The sequence below is a fragment of the Saccostrea echinata genome, unplaced genomic scaffold (assembly GCF_033153115.1).
Source record: "Saccostrea echinata isolate AGI-Se365-2 ecotype Australia unplaced genomic scaffold, CSIRO_AGI_Sech_v1 ptg000008l, whole genome shotgun sequence".
NCBI lineage: Eukaryota > Metazoa > Mollusca > Bivalvia > Ostreida > Ostreidae > Saccostrea > Saccostrea echinata.
Window position 1 is genome coordinate 2,072,655 of NW_026889757.1, and position 16,607 is coordinate 2,089,261.

Genomic DNA, 16,607 nt, shown 5'->3' on the forward strand with positions numbered 1-16,607 from the left:
TCGTATGTTTCTAACAATTTATTTTTTATTTAATTTAGAGTCTTTTTTTCGTACACGTATTAAAGTAGTCAAAGTGAAGATGTTTATTGATAAATAGAAAATATGTCTGGAAAACACTCGGACAGCTTTTTTTTTTACTTGTATAAATTATGTCTCCTATTAAAATATAATGCACAAAAATTCTTTTATCAACCCCTTTACATGTATTACTTTTAAAGATAAACGCATAATATCATATTTTATTACAATTAATATCATGGTAGCCCCCATATATCAACATAATACTTCAGATTAAAACAACAGTATCAAAAACCAGGAGAAACATCTTTACACAACAGACGCAAAAAAAAAAAAATGAAAATAAGAAGTATGTTTTTATGTCTACGTGTTTTTTCTTCTATGAACAACACGTCTTGTGTTAGGCAATCTTATAAACAATAGATTACATGATTTGATATATTGATTGCATTTAGAAATAAGAATACAATTTATTTAATAAATGTTAGTCAATGTATCTCGACTGCTTTGTAACTCGTATTATTAGAGATCTGATAAAAACTTGAGATATTAGTATTTAAGACTATATGATTTCCTATATGTATCCAAGAAAAATAAATTAAAAATGAATATGAAATAGGCAAAGATAACGAAAAGTGATCAATCTCAAACAAAAAAAATACAAACAACACAAATCTGTGAACAGTTCGCAAAACAAATGAATATTTATAGTCTAAAGTTTCTACCAATATTTTCTTCCAAAAAAAAAAAACTATCTTTCAAACCTTCAAATGAAGAAATAAATCTCCGAGTATTGAATTATATATTATTTATAAAATCAACTTCAGATTTTTTGCTTTTTTAAAAAGGCAAATAACTTAATGCATACGTAGGAACAAGATATTATTTATAATGTTACAAAATTAAATTTGAAAATAAAATAGAGTACGTAGTAACTAGATGATAGGCTTATTTATATATATATATATTAAAAAATACATTAAAAAATGATTATAGTTATCATATCTTGCAAGACCAAGAAATAATTGAAGAACAAGGACCTACCATCAGCTCAGATCGCAGACATACCTCGGAATGAGTATGAGTGGGGATCGATCGATTTATATATTCCGTGAAATTAACAGCTGTACACTGATTAGTTATTATCACTGCAATAACGAACTGCTAATGTAGACCTCGCTCAGTTACCTCAAATATGCCAAGGGTCACATCATTGGTCCTACATATTAAGATATAAATAGATATATCGGTTACATTTTTAGTTTTTATTTAAGTGTAAAATAGACAAAATATATATTTTTATGTACGTATATTCATAACCAAGGAAAACTTATCTTCAATCTAAGTAAAGTCTGTGATAAACCTTCTACAAAAGCAATGTTGAGTTGGAACTTAATTTTGCATGGCTGTTTACATTAAATATATTCAAGAGAACTATATTTTGTGTAGCTGGGCTCATTGTAGAGCAATAACGGAAACTGGCCAGCTTTTAAAACCGAATGTTGACTGCAGGGCCGTCAAATGAAATTCAGGTTCTGAGACATGCATCACACATTTTTTAAATCGGGCTATAACTGCGGATGTGATGAACTCTCGCAAAGATTTTGGCTCAAATCAGATACTGACTTTCTTATTTACATTTCTTACATGAACTAACAAATGTAGTTATATTAAATTGATTCAGCAATGGCTGCTGGAGGAGAGATCTGTTTTATTTAACCTTGTGTTCGTGTAAAAGTGTTAGGTTGTTGATCATAAATAAATAATCATCTCCTAAGGAAGTTAACGATCTATTTTGTCTGAAGTTGAACGTGATAAAAATAAGTTTAAGCACCATTACTAACGGGTTGTCAGATTAATTAGGACAATATTTAATTTGAACCTTGATAACAACAACTTTTATATTTTGTTTATACTTTTTTTTACATTGAATATGTTAAGAATTTTTTTTCATTCTAGATGCCACTGAAGCCTTTTATTTTTATTATTTTGTTTGATGACACTGTCTTGCAAAACTGTCAATTTGTACGAGTACTTTGCTTGATTTATCTAATAAAGAAGACAGCCAACTTTTTTATCTGTTGGTTATGGCTTTCTTTCTGCAATCAACTATAAGGTAAAAATGAGCCTTAATATGCTATTTCATATATGTACATGTGTGGAGGATACTTGCCCAGTAAGTTGATCGTTTTAGTAAAACATTTAGGAGCTTGGTGACCATTTATTTACATGTACATATGTATGTCTTTATTAGTCCTTTCCGCAGTGGATATGGGTCATATCCACGGTTGTGACGTCACAATGGTTTTTGCGTAGAATTGATCAAGTAATATATTGTGGATATATATATATATATATATATATATATATATATATATATATATATATATATATATATATATATATATATATATATTGCATGTAGTTGAGTGTAACATTGGAAATTTTCACTCCAAGAAAACCATTGTCAACCGAGGCGTAGCCGAGGTTGACAGTGGTTTTCGAGGGGTGAAAATTTTCAATGTTACACTCACTACATGCAATATTTATTATATTATACTGAATGTTTTATACAAATACATATAACAGTGAACTTTGCGCGCATAAATATGCGCAGTCACTATTTTTTGGAATATCACCCGTCGTCAAGCAATGTTGACTGTTGCTACGCTTGAGGGCGTGGCTTTATCATTTAGCAGGTACATGTAATAGTGTTTTTAACAAATGTTTCTCGACGAATCAGATTCAACAAATTTACATGAAAGTATAATATATATATATACTGTACAGGGGATTAATTTCACGGGTTGTAATTTTCACGTTTTTCTCTCCTCGGACACGATCGCGGTTTGTTGAATTCACGGAATCGGTATATAATAAAAGTTACCTCCCGTCTTTATCCGTGTAATCCATGGTATAGCTAGAAATGACATTTTATCAGCGTTATGTATTCACTTCACGATCAACAAGGTAGGTTTATATAAAGTGATAAGATTTAGTAGTTAATTAATTAATTAATACTTAATCAAAACAAGTGCCGTTATTAATTTTTTTTACTATAAACGTCAAAAGACTTTCCTATATGCTTAAATTACGATGAGTCATGTGTACACATCTTTCCGAATGTATAACGCATCGCAGCGAGAGAAAAAAACTGGACGCTAATAAATATATTAATGTAGGTAGACGTAATAATATCCTTCCATATCTTCAGCAAGTTCGATAGTTATTCGAATGATATTTTTTTAATCCAAAATTTCCTTTAAAACTTGTACGCATAATGCTAATGCAGGTAACAAACACGTGTGGTAACGTTACGCACGGGTAATCAAAACTCATGACCCAAGTGTTTTGATTGATGAAACAAGTATCTATTAAAACAGTTTTTTTTAATTATAAGCACAAGTTAATAGTTGCTTATTTGAATTAAAGTAAAGGGTGATAATTAAGATAATTGACAACTACTACTCATAATTACTGAAGACCATGTATTGTACCAGGTACATAATTATATATACCAATCATAGTCTATTCTCAAGTAAAACATTGAGGTTTAATATTTAAATCTTATTCATTGTTTCTTGAATTCACGGATTTATTAACACCGTGAATATAGCGAATATTAACACCGAAAGTTATTTTCCCCCTATACAGTATATATATATATATATATATATATATATATATATATATATATATATATATATATATATATATATATATATATATATATATCAGTTAACCTCGTGGCAAATATTTGAGGGTGTGTTGCAGCATTTAAAACATAGTTGCTATAGCAAAATTATTCCGATAGCCCTTTTTGTAAGGCATATTTTTGTAATTGTGGAAACTGTGCATTTAACGTTACGGTAATTAATGTAAACCTCTGAAATTTTGTGTTCAAGAGGGTTGTCACATTCAATACATTGAAGTGACACTCCTGAAATATGAATTCTTTTAAATAAAATTAATACTGAAATTTTTTTTTTTACTTTTTATATTGCGGACTGTATGTTTGTTAGTCTTAAGTATGTGAATCTGAGATTTGTGTAGTTTATTTCGGTGGCTCAGTCGCTAGAGTGCTCGCTCCGTGATTTGAATCTATGGTTAACATATTTTTCGTCATTTTGGAATTTTGTCATTTCTGGATTTGAGGTCTGGAGGAAAAGAGTTAAGAACTATCTAATGTATTAATGTACTATAAAGGAATTTTAATTTGGGAGGTCTATATTTTCGCTTTAACAAGTTTTTGGATTTGCGAAAATATTAAATAGTATTCAATCTCTCTATAATAAATAACAACATATAGATTATTCATTGAGTGTGCGATTATTGAGAGTGCAAATACACCAATTATTAACATCAGGGGTTATTTTCCGCCTTGTTAATTTTCAACAATTTTTTTTTCTCAGGACCAAAGAAAACGGACTTGCTAACAACATTCTAGAAGCACACAGTTGTAAAGATTAAAATGACATTGTTATTCAGATGTGACAAGTAATATATATTACAAAAAAGTCGATTCATCACACAAGAAAATCTAATTGATTAAATAACATTTCATTTTTGCTCGTAAAAGGTTGCAATAAATTGGAAACAAATTCAATATCAAACCCTTCAATTCAGAAAAATTCAAATGTGTATCCCTTTACTCCGGGGAAATCATGATAAATTGGAAGTGGTATAATCATAAAATTATATACATAACAAAGCATCCACCTCTGTTTAAAAATGATGATACATAAAGTCCGACTAATGGCATTACACGAGCTAAGATCTTGTCGTGTATGGAATTATCCTTATTATGTAGATTAGTAGTGATTGTAGAGATAACCGGTCTTGTCCCTCACCAAACACTTACTTGAGCTTGTATATGCACGATGTAATGTATAGAAAGGAGCAATCTTATCTAGACTTTAACCAAAGTCAGCAGAAAAAAGTTATGATCAACAAACAAACAAATAGATAAATAAAAATTAACGTGTTTCGGACTAACTTTATAAACGTTATTAGATACATTTTCCTATTTAAAACTTATTCACTCGTAAACTTTTCCTGATGCATGTAAAAGCCAACACTAATGATACTCATTTCATGGAAATTTCATAATTTGAACAATTTACAATCGTTAAGGAGGATGCAATTACAGAAAGACCATGTTACACGCCTTTTTGTCAATAGCAAGATGAAAAAATATAAATAAATAAATCATAGGAAAATCAACAAAAAATATTGTGTTCCGATTGAACCATTTGCAAAGGGAAACGGCACGTTTATAACAAGATCCATCGCGCAATAAACCTTCACACAATACGCCGTCGCAATAACGCATCTTTAAACAATACGCCTTCACGCTAATGCAATTTTACACAACACCACGTCGCGCTAACACAATAAGCTAGTTGCGTTAGCATGACGGCGTGTTTTGTGTAAGCACGACTATAAGTTTTGTTTAAAGTTGCGTCAGCAGAATGCTGTGCACAGTTGCCTTTGTGTGATGACTGTTGTGTAAAGTTGCGTTTGCATGAAGGCGGGTTGTGAGCATCACGCCGTCGTCGCCTTGTTGCGCAAATGCAATTTTTTAATTTCATATTTCCAGTGCTGCTATATGTTTCACAACTCCATCACAACTATTAGTCTCCTACAGTGAAACCGGAGGAGGCTACATGTACAGATTTCACGTCTGTCAATTAATGTATCGGTTTTCCTGACTTCTTAAATAGACGCTTGCAATTAAGTTTATCTTAAGGATTTTCAGATCTACTTAGCATTTCATTTCGCTTCCATAAATTCTTCACGAAATTACGCCCATATCGATAGTGGCTCAGTATTGCTTAGGCAATACTGTGAATACTGTAAAAATGATTTTTCTATAATTTCTGAGGGAACCCCCTGTCACTCATTTGATTGCTATGATCAACGCAGTATTTTATATTTTGTTTGTTTAACGTCCCTCTTGAGAATTTTTCACTCGTGGAGACGCCACCACTTGCCGGTGGAGAGCTGCAAATTTTGACATACACTAGGCACTTAGGGCCATTGAGCAGTGAGGGATCTGTTTCGTGCTAACATCTACTGCAACACGAGACGTTCTCATCCGAAGGACCGGTCTCCACGTCCCCACAGTAGGATTCGAACCCGCGACGTAAGGATTAACTCCTTACTCCGCGACTCTAGGGCAGACGCTCTTCCACTGTGCCACGCAGGCGACTTTTATATTTTGTCTTCGCAAAGTAATGAATAAAGAACTTTAACTTTGAAGAAAACAGTTTTTGCAACACAAGAAGGTTTCAATATGTGATCTTTAACTTTCTTCTTCACTTTTACTTTCGTTCCTTATTTTTTATTATCTTTTGACAATTGAATAAGTAAAGAAACTCGAATTGAAGAAAGAACAAGAGGAACAAGTGTATTTCTTTGCTAACAAACATACATCAAAAGTAATTAATTAATTGGGAAAAACTTCTAGATAAAAGCAGCCTTCGTAAACCATACCTACAGTAAACTATAAATAAATGAACATAACGTGTTACAATTCCGAGATCATTTTGCCGATCTTAGAAACTACATTATTCATGATTATTCAATAGGTGGCTGATTGGAAGTATATGTATCTCTCTTTCTCGTTTAGTATAAATCAACACACGTAGTCGTAGATCAAAAAAACAAAAAACACAACACCGAAATAAACTCTAACGGTTTCATTTTCAATCTTCAGTTTCCTCTCTCTCTCTCTCTCTCTATAACGGTATAATGGAAATTAGCTTTCGCTGGTAACAAAGTTGCCCTTCAGCCAGTACAATGGAATTCTCTTCATACCAAGGTTTTATTCCCAAACATCTGCTACGGTGAGTACAAATGAGTTTTAAAATAAATTAATCAACCAAGAGCAAAGTGTGACATACATTCAGCACTTGTTCTGACATGATTTCAGTGTCATCGTTAGAGCGTGGGTGACTACTAGTTTTACTGGCCTATAGTCGAGCGTCATTTGAAACATAAATTTGAGTAGGTTTAGTCGACAATAAAAAATTAATGTGTGGCTTTAGGGCCGGTACACACAATAAGGCTTGTCTTATAGGTCAAAACTTAAGTTTTGCAATCCATATGGCTCTCGTGTACACACAAGGCAAGCCTCGCAAGATTATAACAAATATTACCATAAAGTCCACGTGTTTTTATTCCAAGGCAATGTATTCGGTTCTCAACATGGAAGACGAAGTAACTAGAACAGATACTTTCCTCTTTCTTCCACTAACTAATGAGTTTCTCTACTGATTCTTTTGTTTAGACGGCAATTACCTCTTTCGAATTCTCCAATCTACACAAATAGGTTGACATTTGGGTGATAAATTTTCATTGTCTAAAAAGAAAAGGCTGGCTAAGTTCCCTACTAAGAAAGAGAGCAGTGCTCTATTCGTAAGTTAGACTTATAAGATTCGGAAAAAAAAAACGTGTATTTAAAAAAGGCAAGCCTCATCATATGTACCGGCCCTTAATATAAGGTTTATTCTTTGGTAAAAATAAAATTGTAAGAAATGGATACTTTTTTACGGACTTAAGTCTGCCCACAGTTAATGCCAGACATTGGCCCTTGTTTGGTGGATAATTCTGCCTTTCAAAGCTTTTTTGTTTCAAAGAAATTAATAATACTGAGTGTTACTAAAATGCTTAATATCAAAACTATTGTTTCAATTAATTATAAGTGTGTTATAATAATGACGTATAACTAAGTGTAGTTTCATACCCATAGATCCAGAGTCAATATTTCTCATAGTTATATATGGTCAGCAAAAGAAATGCAGTGCAGTTGAACTACTGGACAATAATTTGTGCATATACATAGTTTCAGTTTATGTATCGTCTCATATTACACTACGTAGAATGTTACTCTTTTTGTGACAGCACCCTACCCACAGGGGCCATGATTTATTTAAATTAGAATCTACATTACCTCAGAAAGTTTTCTTAGTAGTCTCATTTCTTCTGCACAAGTGGTTCTTCAGAAAAAAGATTTTAGTTTTTTAAAATATATATGTTTCATTGAAAAACTTTGATCTTCTATAATTGTGGTCCCACCCTCTTCCCGGGGGGAAGGGGGGCATGAATTAAACAATTTAGAATCTACATTACCTCAGAAAACTTTCGTGTAAGTTTTATCTCTTCTAGCCCAGTTGTTCTTCAGAAGATTTTTAACGATTTTTTTCAAATGTATTTCAACGTAAAAATATTTTGGCCCACCCTGCCCCGGGGGTCATGATGTGTATAATTTATAATTAAAAGTACCTTAGGAAGTTTGCATTTAAGTTTCACCTTTTTGGTCCAGTGGTTCTTAAGATTTTTAAAGAATGTGTCCTACATATTTCAGTGCAAAACTTTGATCCCCTATTGTGGCTCCACCTAAACCCCCATGGGTCATGATTTGAACAATTTAGAATCTACACTATTTAAGGAAGCGTCTTTATGTTTCACCTCTTCTGATTCAGTAGTTCTTGAGAAGAAAACTTTTAAAAGAATTTTTCCTACATATATCAATGTAAAACTTTGATCCTTTTGATTTATTTAAAATTTACACTACCTCTGGAAGCTTTTATTTATATTTCATCTCTTCTGGCCCAGTGGTTCTTGAGAAGAAGATTTTTAAAGACTTTTTCTCATATATTTCAATGTACAAATTGATCCCCTGTTGTCCCCCCCCCCCCCAAAGGTCATGATTTGAACAATTTAGAATCTACACTACCTCATGAAACATTCACTCTCTTTGGCCCAGTCGTTCTTGAGAAGATTTTTTAAAGATTTTTTCCCCCTATTTATTTCAATATAAAACTCTGATCCCCTGTCGTGGTCCCATCCGATTAGGAGCATGATTTGAATAATTTTGTGTTTACACTACCCCAGGGAGCGTTTATGTATGTCTCATCTCTTCTGGCCCCGTATTCACACGTTTCACCTCTTTTGGCCCTGTGGTTCTTGAGGAGATTTTCGAAGTTTTTTTTCTTGTATATTTCAATGTAAAACTTTCATCCCCTATTGTGCCCCACCCAACCCGCGGGGCCATGATTTGAACAATTTAGAATCTTCGTTTACCTCATAAAGCTTTCACTCAGGTTTCAACTCTTCTGACCGAGTGGTTCTTGAGAAATTTTAATGTCCCCAACATGTTGCCTTTTCTTGATTATCTCTTCTTGGAATAGGACTTAGCTCTTCATTTGAACAATTCAGAATTCCCTTAACTCAAGAATGCTTTCTGTCAGCTTTGATTAAATTTGGCCCAGTGGTTTTTGAGAAGAAGTCGAAAATGTGGAAAAATTAAACGGACATACAGACAGACGGGCGGGTGCCGGAAAACGGTTGATCAGAAAAGCTCACTTGATATTTCAGTTCAGGTGAGCTAATAAAAGTATGGCCCAACCGGAGTTCGTATTTGCATGCAAGATTATTACAGGTAAAGGAATGTCCCTGCCCCGATAAAAGTCAAATTTTGAAGAAAAAAAAAGAATATTTGTGCACAATTGTATACTACTAGTATATTTTATAAAATATATCTGAATTAATAAAACACATTATTTATTGAGAAAAAAGGACATTTTTGTCTCTTTGACAACACAAAGTATTGCGATTCCCCCTTTTAAAAGAGAATGCATAAATTTTGACTTTAGTTTTTATAGAGCGCAAACTTGCTCAGGATTTATTACCACAAATTTCATTGATACCATTCTACACATTATTTCAAAAGATGGAGTCTAAGCAGACCTGCACTCGGTATTTACCAGTCAAATAATCGATTTCTTTTTAAATCATTCAAATGTTGAATCAATGTCATTCTCTGACGTCATATCTAACTTAGACCTCAACTAATGAAAGGTTTAATGCTTTGTAGTCTTCATACATGTATATCCTCCTGGCTTGCTTTAAGATTTCCTCATCAGTTTAAATTTTTCTGGCAGATATTGGCCATTACCAAATTCGGTCCTTTGCGAAATACAGGCTTTAAACGAAATGATTGAAAACCCTTTAAAATCAACGTATTTTTTAGTAGCTTGCTTCTATTTAAAAATTGATCGTATTCAGAAGATGCTCTTATATATCGAATCAGTTTGGAGATATTAAAACCACATGAAGGTGATTGTGAAATACTTTTACAAATATAGGGAAAGTTGAAGATTATTTCATTTTGTTACAAAGTTTTGTTGTTAGTCGGCCAATGACATTTATAGTCAGTAAGATGTCCAAGTATGAAGCAGATGTGGCAGAGTCTGTGAAGTCGGTCATTTCGAGTTCACGGGAATATAGCGAGTTGACAAAAGAAAGAAAATATCAATTCTTAATTGATGAAACGTCGTCGATATTTCGTATATTGAATTGTTGAATTAAATGCCAAAACAAGAGAATTCTACTCAAGTAGAAGTTCTTGAATAAATACCCCAAAATATAAGAGTATGTCCGCTACTAAAAAGCCCATCGTATTAAATCAACAGTCTCGTTTGAAGTCATCATTTCGCCTGTTTTAAGATCGATATAATGACCTTGTTCATACTAATTGTTAGGCCATTATTAATACACTGAACTGTCTACGGATTTTTCTGGGTTTTTTTTCCGATCAAGACAAGGAGCACACGGCGGGTGTGACTTTTCGGCAGGGAATGCTCACTCCTCCATGGCACCTGATTCCACCTCTAAATTTTGAGGTCCGTGTTTGCTCTGTTCCAAATTTGTATTGTTTCATTGAATTTTCGAGATTAATTACTGTTCGTTATCTTCATATTCATTCCAAATTTTTGAAACATCTGTTCTACATAAAAATTGTCAATGTGGAACTCCAGCATCTTTTTATTATCAACTTTAGAGTACTTGTGTAGAATCAGACAGAATTAAAAAAAACAGAAGTCCCTGACGAGACTGTAGCTCTACTTATTGTACTTATAAAGTAGCACTTAGACGTGAAACTTTGCAACAGCAATAAATAGAATAATGATCCTTGGTTCAGTCTCTTTTTGTGGCAAGATTGCAATCAGACTAAAACTGTAGGAGGAGTAGCCTTTTAAAACAATTTTACAGAAACTTCAATTTAAGTAACCATAGCAACATCATTCAACAAAATCAAAAAACAAAAATAACAATTATGTATCTCAGTGCAATCTCCTTGTCTACTTATATGCCGAGTTATACTGAAATCAGACGAAAAGTGTAGCAGGAGTAGCGTTTTGAGAGTATTTCAAGACAATTTCTATTTTTGGTAACCATGGCAACACTGTTCATTGAAATCCAAAAGTGGTTGAGAGAATTATGTATCTTAGTGTAGTCTACTTGTGTGCCATGTTATACTGAAATCAGACGAAAACTGTAGGAGGAGTTGCATTTTCAAAGTATTTCAAGGAAATTTCTATTTTTAGTACTATAGCAACATCGTTCATCAAAATCAAAAACCCATTAAAAGAAATATGTAGTCTACTTGTGTGCCAAGTTATATTGAAATCAGACCAAAAGTGTAGGAGAAGTAGCGTTTTGAAAGTATCTCACAGAAATTTCTACTTTAGAAATCATGGCAACACCATTGAAATCAACGATACACAGAATTATGTATCATAGTATAGTCTACTTGTGTGCCAAGATATATTGAAATCAGATCAAAGCTGTAGGAGGAGTAGCGTTTTGAAAGTTTTTCACAGAAATTTGAATTTTTAGTAACCATGGCAACATCGTTTATTGAAATCAAAAACCGATACACAGAATTATGTATCTTAGTGTAGACTACTTATATGCCAAGTTATATTGAAATCAGACCAAAACTGTAGGTGGAGTAGCGTTTTGAAAAATTGTTTACAGACGGACAAACAGACAGACAGACACCTTACTATCGCATAAGCTCTTCTGGTCTCTGACAAATTTTTAATTTTGAGGAATGGTTGTATAAAGCGTTGAAAAAGCATGTGCTTTGAATCTATTGATTTTTGAAATGTTTTGCGGTGTAAATTTTTTTCCAAAAATTCTGGGGAGTTTTTAAGTATCCACATTTGGTGTACTCCGCTTAAAGAGCATATTTTTACGGATAATTTTCCGTTGTTTAAAACATCTCAATACTTAATCTTTAATTTCAAAATAAAAAAAAGATTTTTACGGTCATTATGTTAATGGTAATCTAACATCAAAGCTTTATGATAAACGTGATGACTAACTTCTCAACCGTCAACTTCCCTTACTTATGCAGCAGTATACTCTTATCACCTGCATAAGTAAGGGGTTTATATCACTCAATTGATTCGATATGCAAGAGCATGCTCTACCTATGATCAATTTCTAAAACGAGGTAAGTTATTGACAAACAAGTTGATGAAACAAGAATATCAACAGTCTCGTTTAAAGTCATCATTTCGCAAGTTCTATGGTCGATACAATGACGCTGTCAGCAAATAAAATCTATCATTAAGTCATATGCTGACTGACGTTTTTCATACTGATTGTTATGCCATTATTTTCACACTGAATTGTCGACGGATTTTTCCGTTATACTACTAATTCAGAAACGCACTGACATTCCCATCTTTTACTGACAAACTTAGACAATTACTGACAATGTGCTGACAATCACTGACCATTTTACTGCTGGTGCTGATTAACTTAGAAAAGTGCTGACAATCTTGGTCGGTGCCGATAAAGTTAACAATTACTGACCCCTTTTAATGTCCCTGCTGAAAAACGTAGATAAGTACTGACATTTACTGATAAGTACTGTCGATATTGTTCTCACTCTCGGGGAGACCGCAGAGGTGTGAAAGTGTTTTTGTTTTATTCAAAGGAAGGTCTAATTTAATATTTACCGATCATGACAAGGAGCACACGGCGGGTGTGACCGGCCGGCAGGGGATGCTTACTCCTCCATGGCACCTGATCCCACCTTTTGGAGGTCCGTGTTTGCTCTGCTCCCAATTTGTATTGTTTTAATGGACTTTGAGCTTGAATATTGTTCGTTATCTCCATATTTTAGCATATTAAATACATACATGTATCTTTTTTTTCTCAGCTAAATGTAGAAAACATGTTACAATGTATGGCTATTTAAACCGATTCAAAATTCAACAAAGTTCACAATTAATTGAGATACGTGTCTTTTAAGCCGCATTGTCAATATTTTTTTTACATCCATAAAGTTTTCATCTTTCAACATAATTATGTTCTCTATTCCCCCGTTCAATTCGATGAAAAACAAATTAAAGCTTATATATGAAAACATTGAGCGCCATTAATTCTACAAGTGAATCTTAGTTATTAATTGTCAGATATCAACAGTTTTTATCTTTTTAAAGAAGATTCCCTCAAAAGCGCCCAGTTGCTGCAAAATAATTTAGATGTTATTCATCATTAGAAAAAAAAAAAACATTCAAGAAAATCTCATGTCAAAAACAGACAAGAGGTAATGGAGAGCCGAAAAGAAATGCCTTCATGATTGAGATCGGTCACTGTTCGTTATCTTCAACTTTTTCATAAGCAATGTCATTTATATATTATTTACTTCGTAGGATAAAAGTATATTATATGCTAAAAATCTGTAAAATTGTAATCGTTTAAACGCGTCTAATATACAGATACATGTATTGATAGATACATGTATAAATAAATAAATTCTTAAAACTTTTTTCTTTAATATATCTTTTTCATTCATAAATTTTCATGAATTTCGATTAAAAACATAATTATCTTCTTTAAAGTGTCTATCGGTATTTTTTTTTGTCAGACGAGTGTGGGATGGGATGATATTTATTAATAAATTTAACACAGCCTGGCAATAAATACCTACATGTAAAGATGAATTTTATATTGAGTGTCCTCCAACAGAGAAGCCTGGCAATAAATACCTTAGTGTAAAGATGAATTTTATATTGAGTGTCCTCCAACAAAGAAGCCTGGCAATAAATACTTTCTTGTACAGATGAATTTTATATTTAGTGTCCTCCAACAAAGCATCATCTCCAGCCACGGTTCAGAGTCCGCATGGGAAAGGATCGTAGGTTTTCGCCGTGGTTTGCGACGAAGCCAACAAAGAAGCTTGCAATAAATATGATTGATTGATTGATTGATTGTATGTTGTTAACGCCCATTCGAGAATTTTTAACTCATATAGAGACGCCACCATATACTGGTGAAGGGCTTCAAATTTTGACCTTTACTCGGCACTCTGGGCCATTGAGCAGTGAGGGATCTTTATCGTGCCAACGCCTACCGTGACACGGGGCTTCGGTTTTTAAGGTCTCATCCGAAGGACCCGCAACTTTCACTTCAAAGTGCCGAGCTCAAGGCGAAGGAACAGTTGCTACCCATTTTTTATCGACTTAGGTCAGTTGCGGCCGATATTCGAACTCACACGACCTCCCGATCACAGAGCGAGCGCTCTACCGACTGAGCTACCGTAAACGGTTTGCAATAAATACCTACTTGTAAAGGTGAATTTTATATGTAGTGTCCTCCAACAGAAAGCCTGGCAATAAATACCTACGTTGTAAAGATGATTGATTGTATGTTGTTTTACGTCCCGTTCGAGAATTTTTCACTCATATAAAAACGTCACCATATCCCGGTGAAGGGCTTCAAATTTAGACCTTTACTCGACACTCAGGGCCACTGAGCAGTGAGGGTTCCTAATCGTGCCAACGCCTACCGTGACACGGAGCCTCGGTTTTTACGGTCTCATCCGAAGGACCCGCAACTCTCACTTCAAAATACCGAGCGCTTGGCGAAAGAACAGTTACTACCTAATTTTTTTTATCGACTTAGGTCAGTCGCGGCCGTGATTCGAACACACGACCTTCCGATCACGGAACGAGCGCTCTACTGACTGAGCTACCGTGACGGCTACTGACAAAGAAATTGATGATACAGGGATTTTAATAACTTCATTTAAAGTCAACATTTTGCAAATTCTATGGTCAATATAATGGCATTGTTTGCAAATTCATCTTATTTTTTTTAAATTGTTGATTGACGTGTTTCATGCATTGTTACGCACTTATCACACTGGACTGTCTATATATTTTCCCGTTTTTGCGATCATGAAAAGGGGCACATGGCGGGTGTGTCCGGTGGTGGTGACACCGGACCCAAACTGATTTTAGAGGTTCATGTTGCTCCGCTCATAATTTGTATTGTTTAATTGGACTTTTTAGCATGAAAATTGTTCTTTATCTTCACATTATCTTACTTTTTAAGTAGAAATTATTGTATTTTTACCAGATTAAGTACATGGCAAAAATGATATTTGATGAAAAATTGTATTTGTAGTCAATAAATAGGAATTTTTATATAAAATGCTTTACTGGAAGGACTATCGATTTATTTTCTCCAAATATAATGCATGTAAAAGACACGTGAATAGGGATATTCAAGTATCTGAACTTTAATGTTTGTTATTCATATACATGTACTAGTACAATAATCATGTGTATTTGATTTGCTGAATTTTGTATCAGGCAGTTGCTGACTAACAGTATTCAAAGAACACTTGTTGACCATGATAAAATGAAGATAACATCTGTAAAAACTAGAACTGTCGAAAAGGGACAAATACCCACCGCTGGGTTTTTCAGAGAAGGTACCAAATCACTAATGTTTTCTAGATGTGAGAGGTGTTCACAATTTGCTTAAACATTTAGAGTGAAAATTTAATTACTCATTATATTTTTTTAATGAATGAAACTAAGGTGCAGCCTAATACATGTAAAACATCAATACTAGTAATTACAGTGTTTTTTATTACATTGAAAAAATAGTTTGCAACTATCTGTCATCTTTGTGAGACATGACACTCTGCAAATTGATTGTTGAAAAAAAAATCATAATTAATTATACAAAATCAAATTGATCTTAATACCTTTATATCAAACTCATTTTAAAAATAAAAGGCTGGTTCCAGTAACTATGTATTTTGACAGACATAAATTACAATTAAGAGACTTAGACAACAGAGATCTTTATTTCCCTGGAGATATAGATAAGACCTGCTTGATCAGAGTTGCCCTAACAGCTTCCCACACTGAACTCATGAATTAATCTTTAACTGGATGCATGTCCACTCATTACTCCCAAGGGACAAATGGATTTACACTATCTGCTGTGTAATGTAAAAACTGTTTTTAATACTTTGTGATCTTTTTTTTAGTTCTAATGAGAGTTTTAAGCTGTAGTTCACATTTTTGTACAGATGTTGTAGATTCTATGTCTCAAACCTTAGACATGAACCTGAAATGAGCAAGTCAATAAAAATGAAAAAAAACCTGTAAAATGCAGAAAAATTATCAAATAATGTTGAAAATATCAGGTGCACATCTTCATACAGTAAATAATAAGTGTACAAATTTTCATACAAATCTATGCAATAGTCTCTGGGAATAGATCCGGACAAAACCACATAATAAAAATTAAAAAACACACCTGTAAAATGCAAAAAAATTATCCAATCATGATGAAAATACCAGGTGCACACCTTCATATGGCGAAGAATAAGTGTACAAATTTTCAGACAAATCCTTGCAACAGTTTCCAAGAAATGGTCCGGACAAAATCTCGTCTACAGACAGACGGACAGACAGACGGACAAG

At 33.4% G+C, this 16,607-nt stretch overlaps 1 protein-coding gene across 2 annotated transcripts in view; it reads right to left on the bottom strand.

Moving 5' to 3' along the window:
• The window catches only part of LOC133181238 (thyrotropin-releasing hormone receptor-like), a 39,395-nt gene that overhangs the window by 1,642 nt on the left and 21,146 nt on the right, over positions 1 to 16,607 (bottom strand). The window contains exon 1 of one of the 2 annotated variants that reach the window (XM_061315773.1): positions 1,063 to 1,097. The exons of the other annotated variant lie outside the window; for it this stretch is intronic. Within the exon in view, the coding sequence (XP_061171757.1) occupies positions 1,063 to 1,065 (3 nt within the window). The 5' untranslated portion in view covers positions 1,066 to 1,097. Of the gene's footprint in view, positions 1 to 1,062; positions 1,098 to 16,607 lie in introns of those variants that run through there. 2 annotated transcript variants of the gene reach the window in all.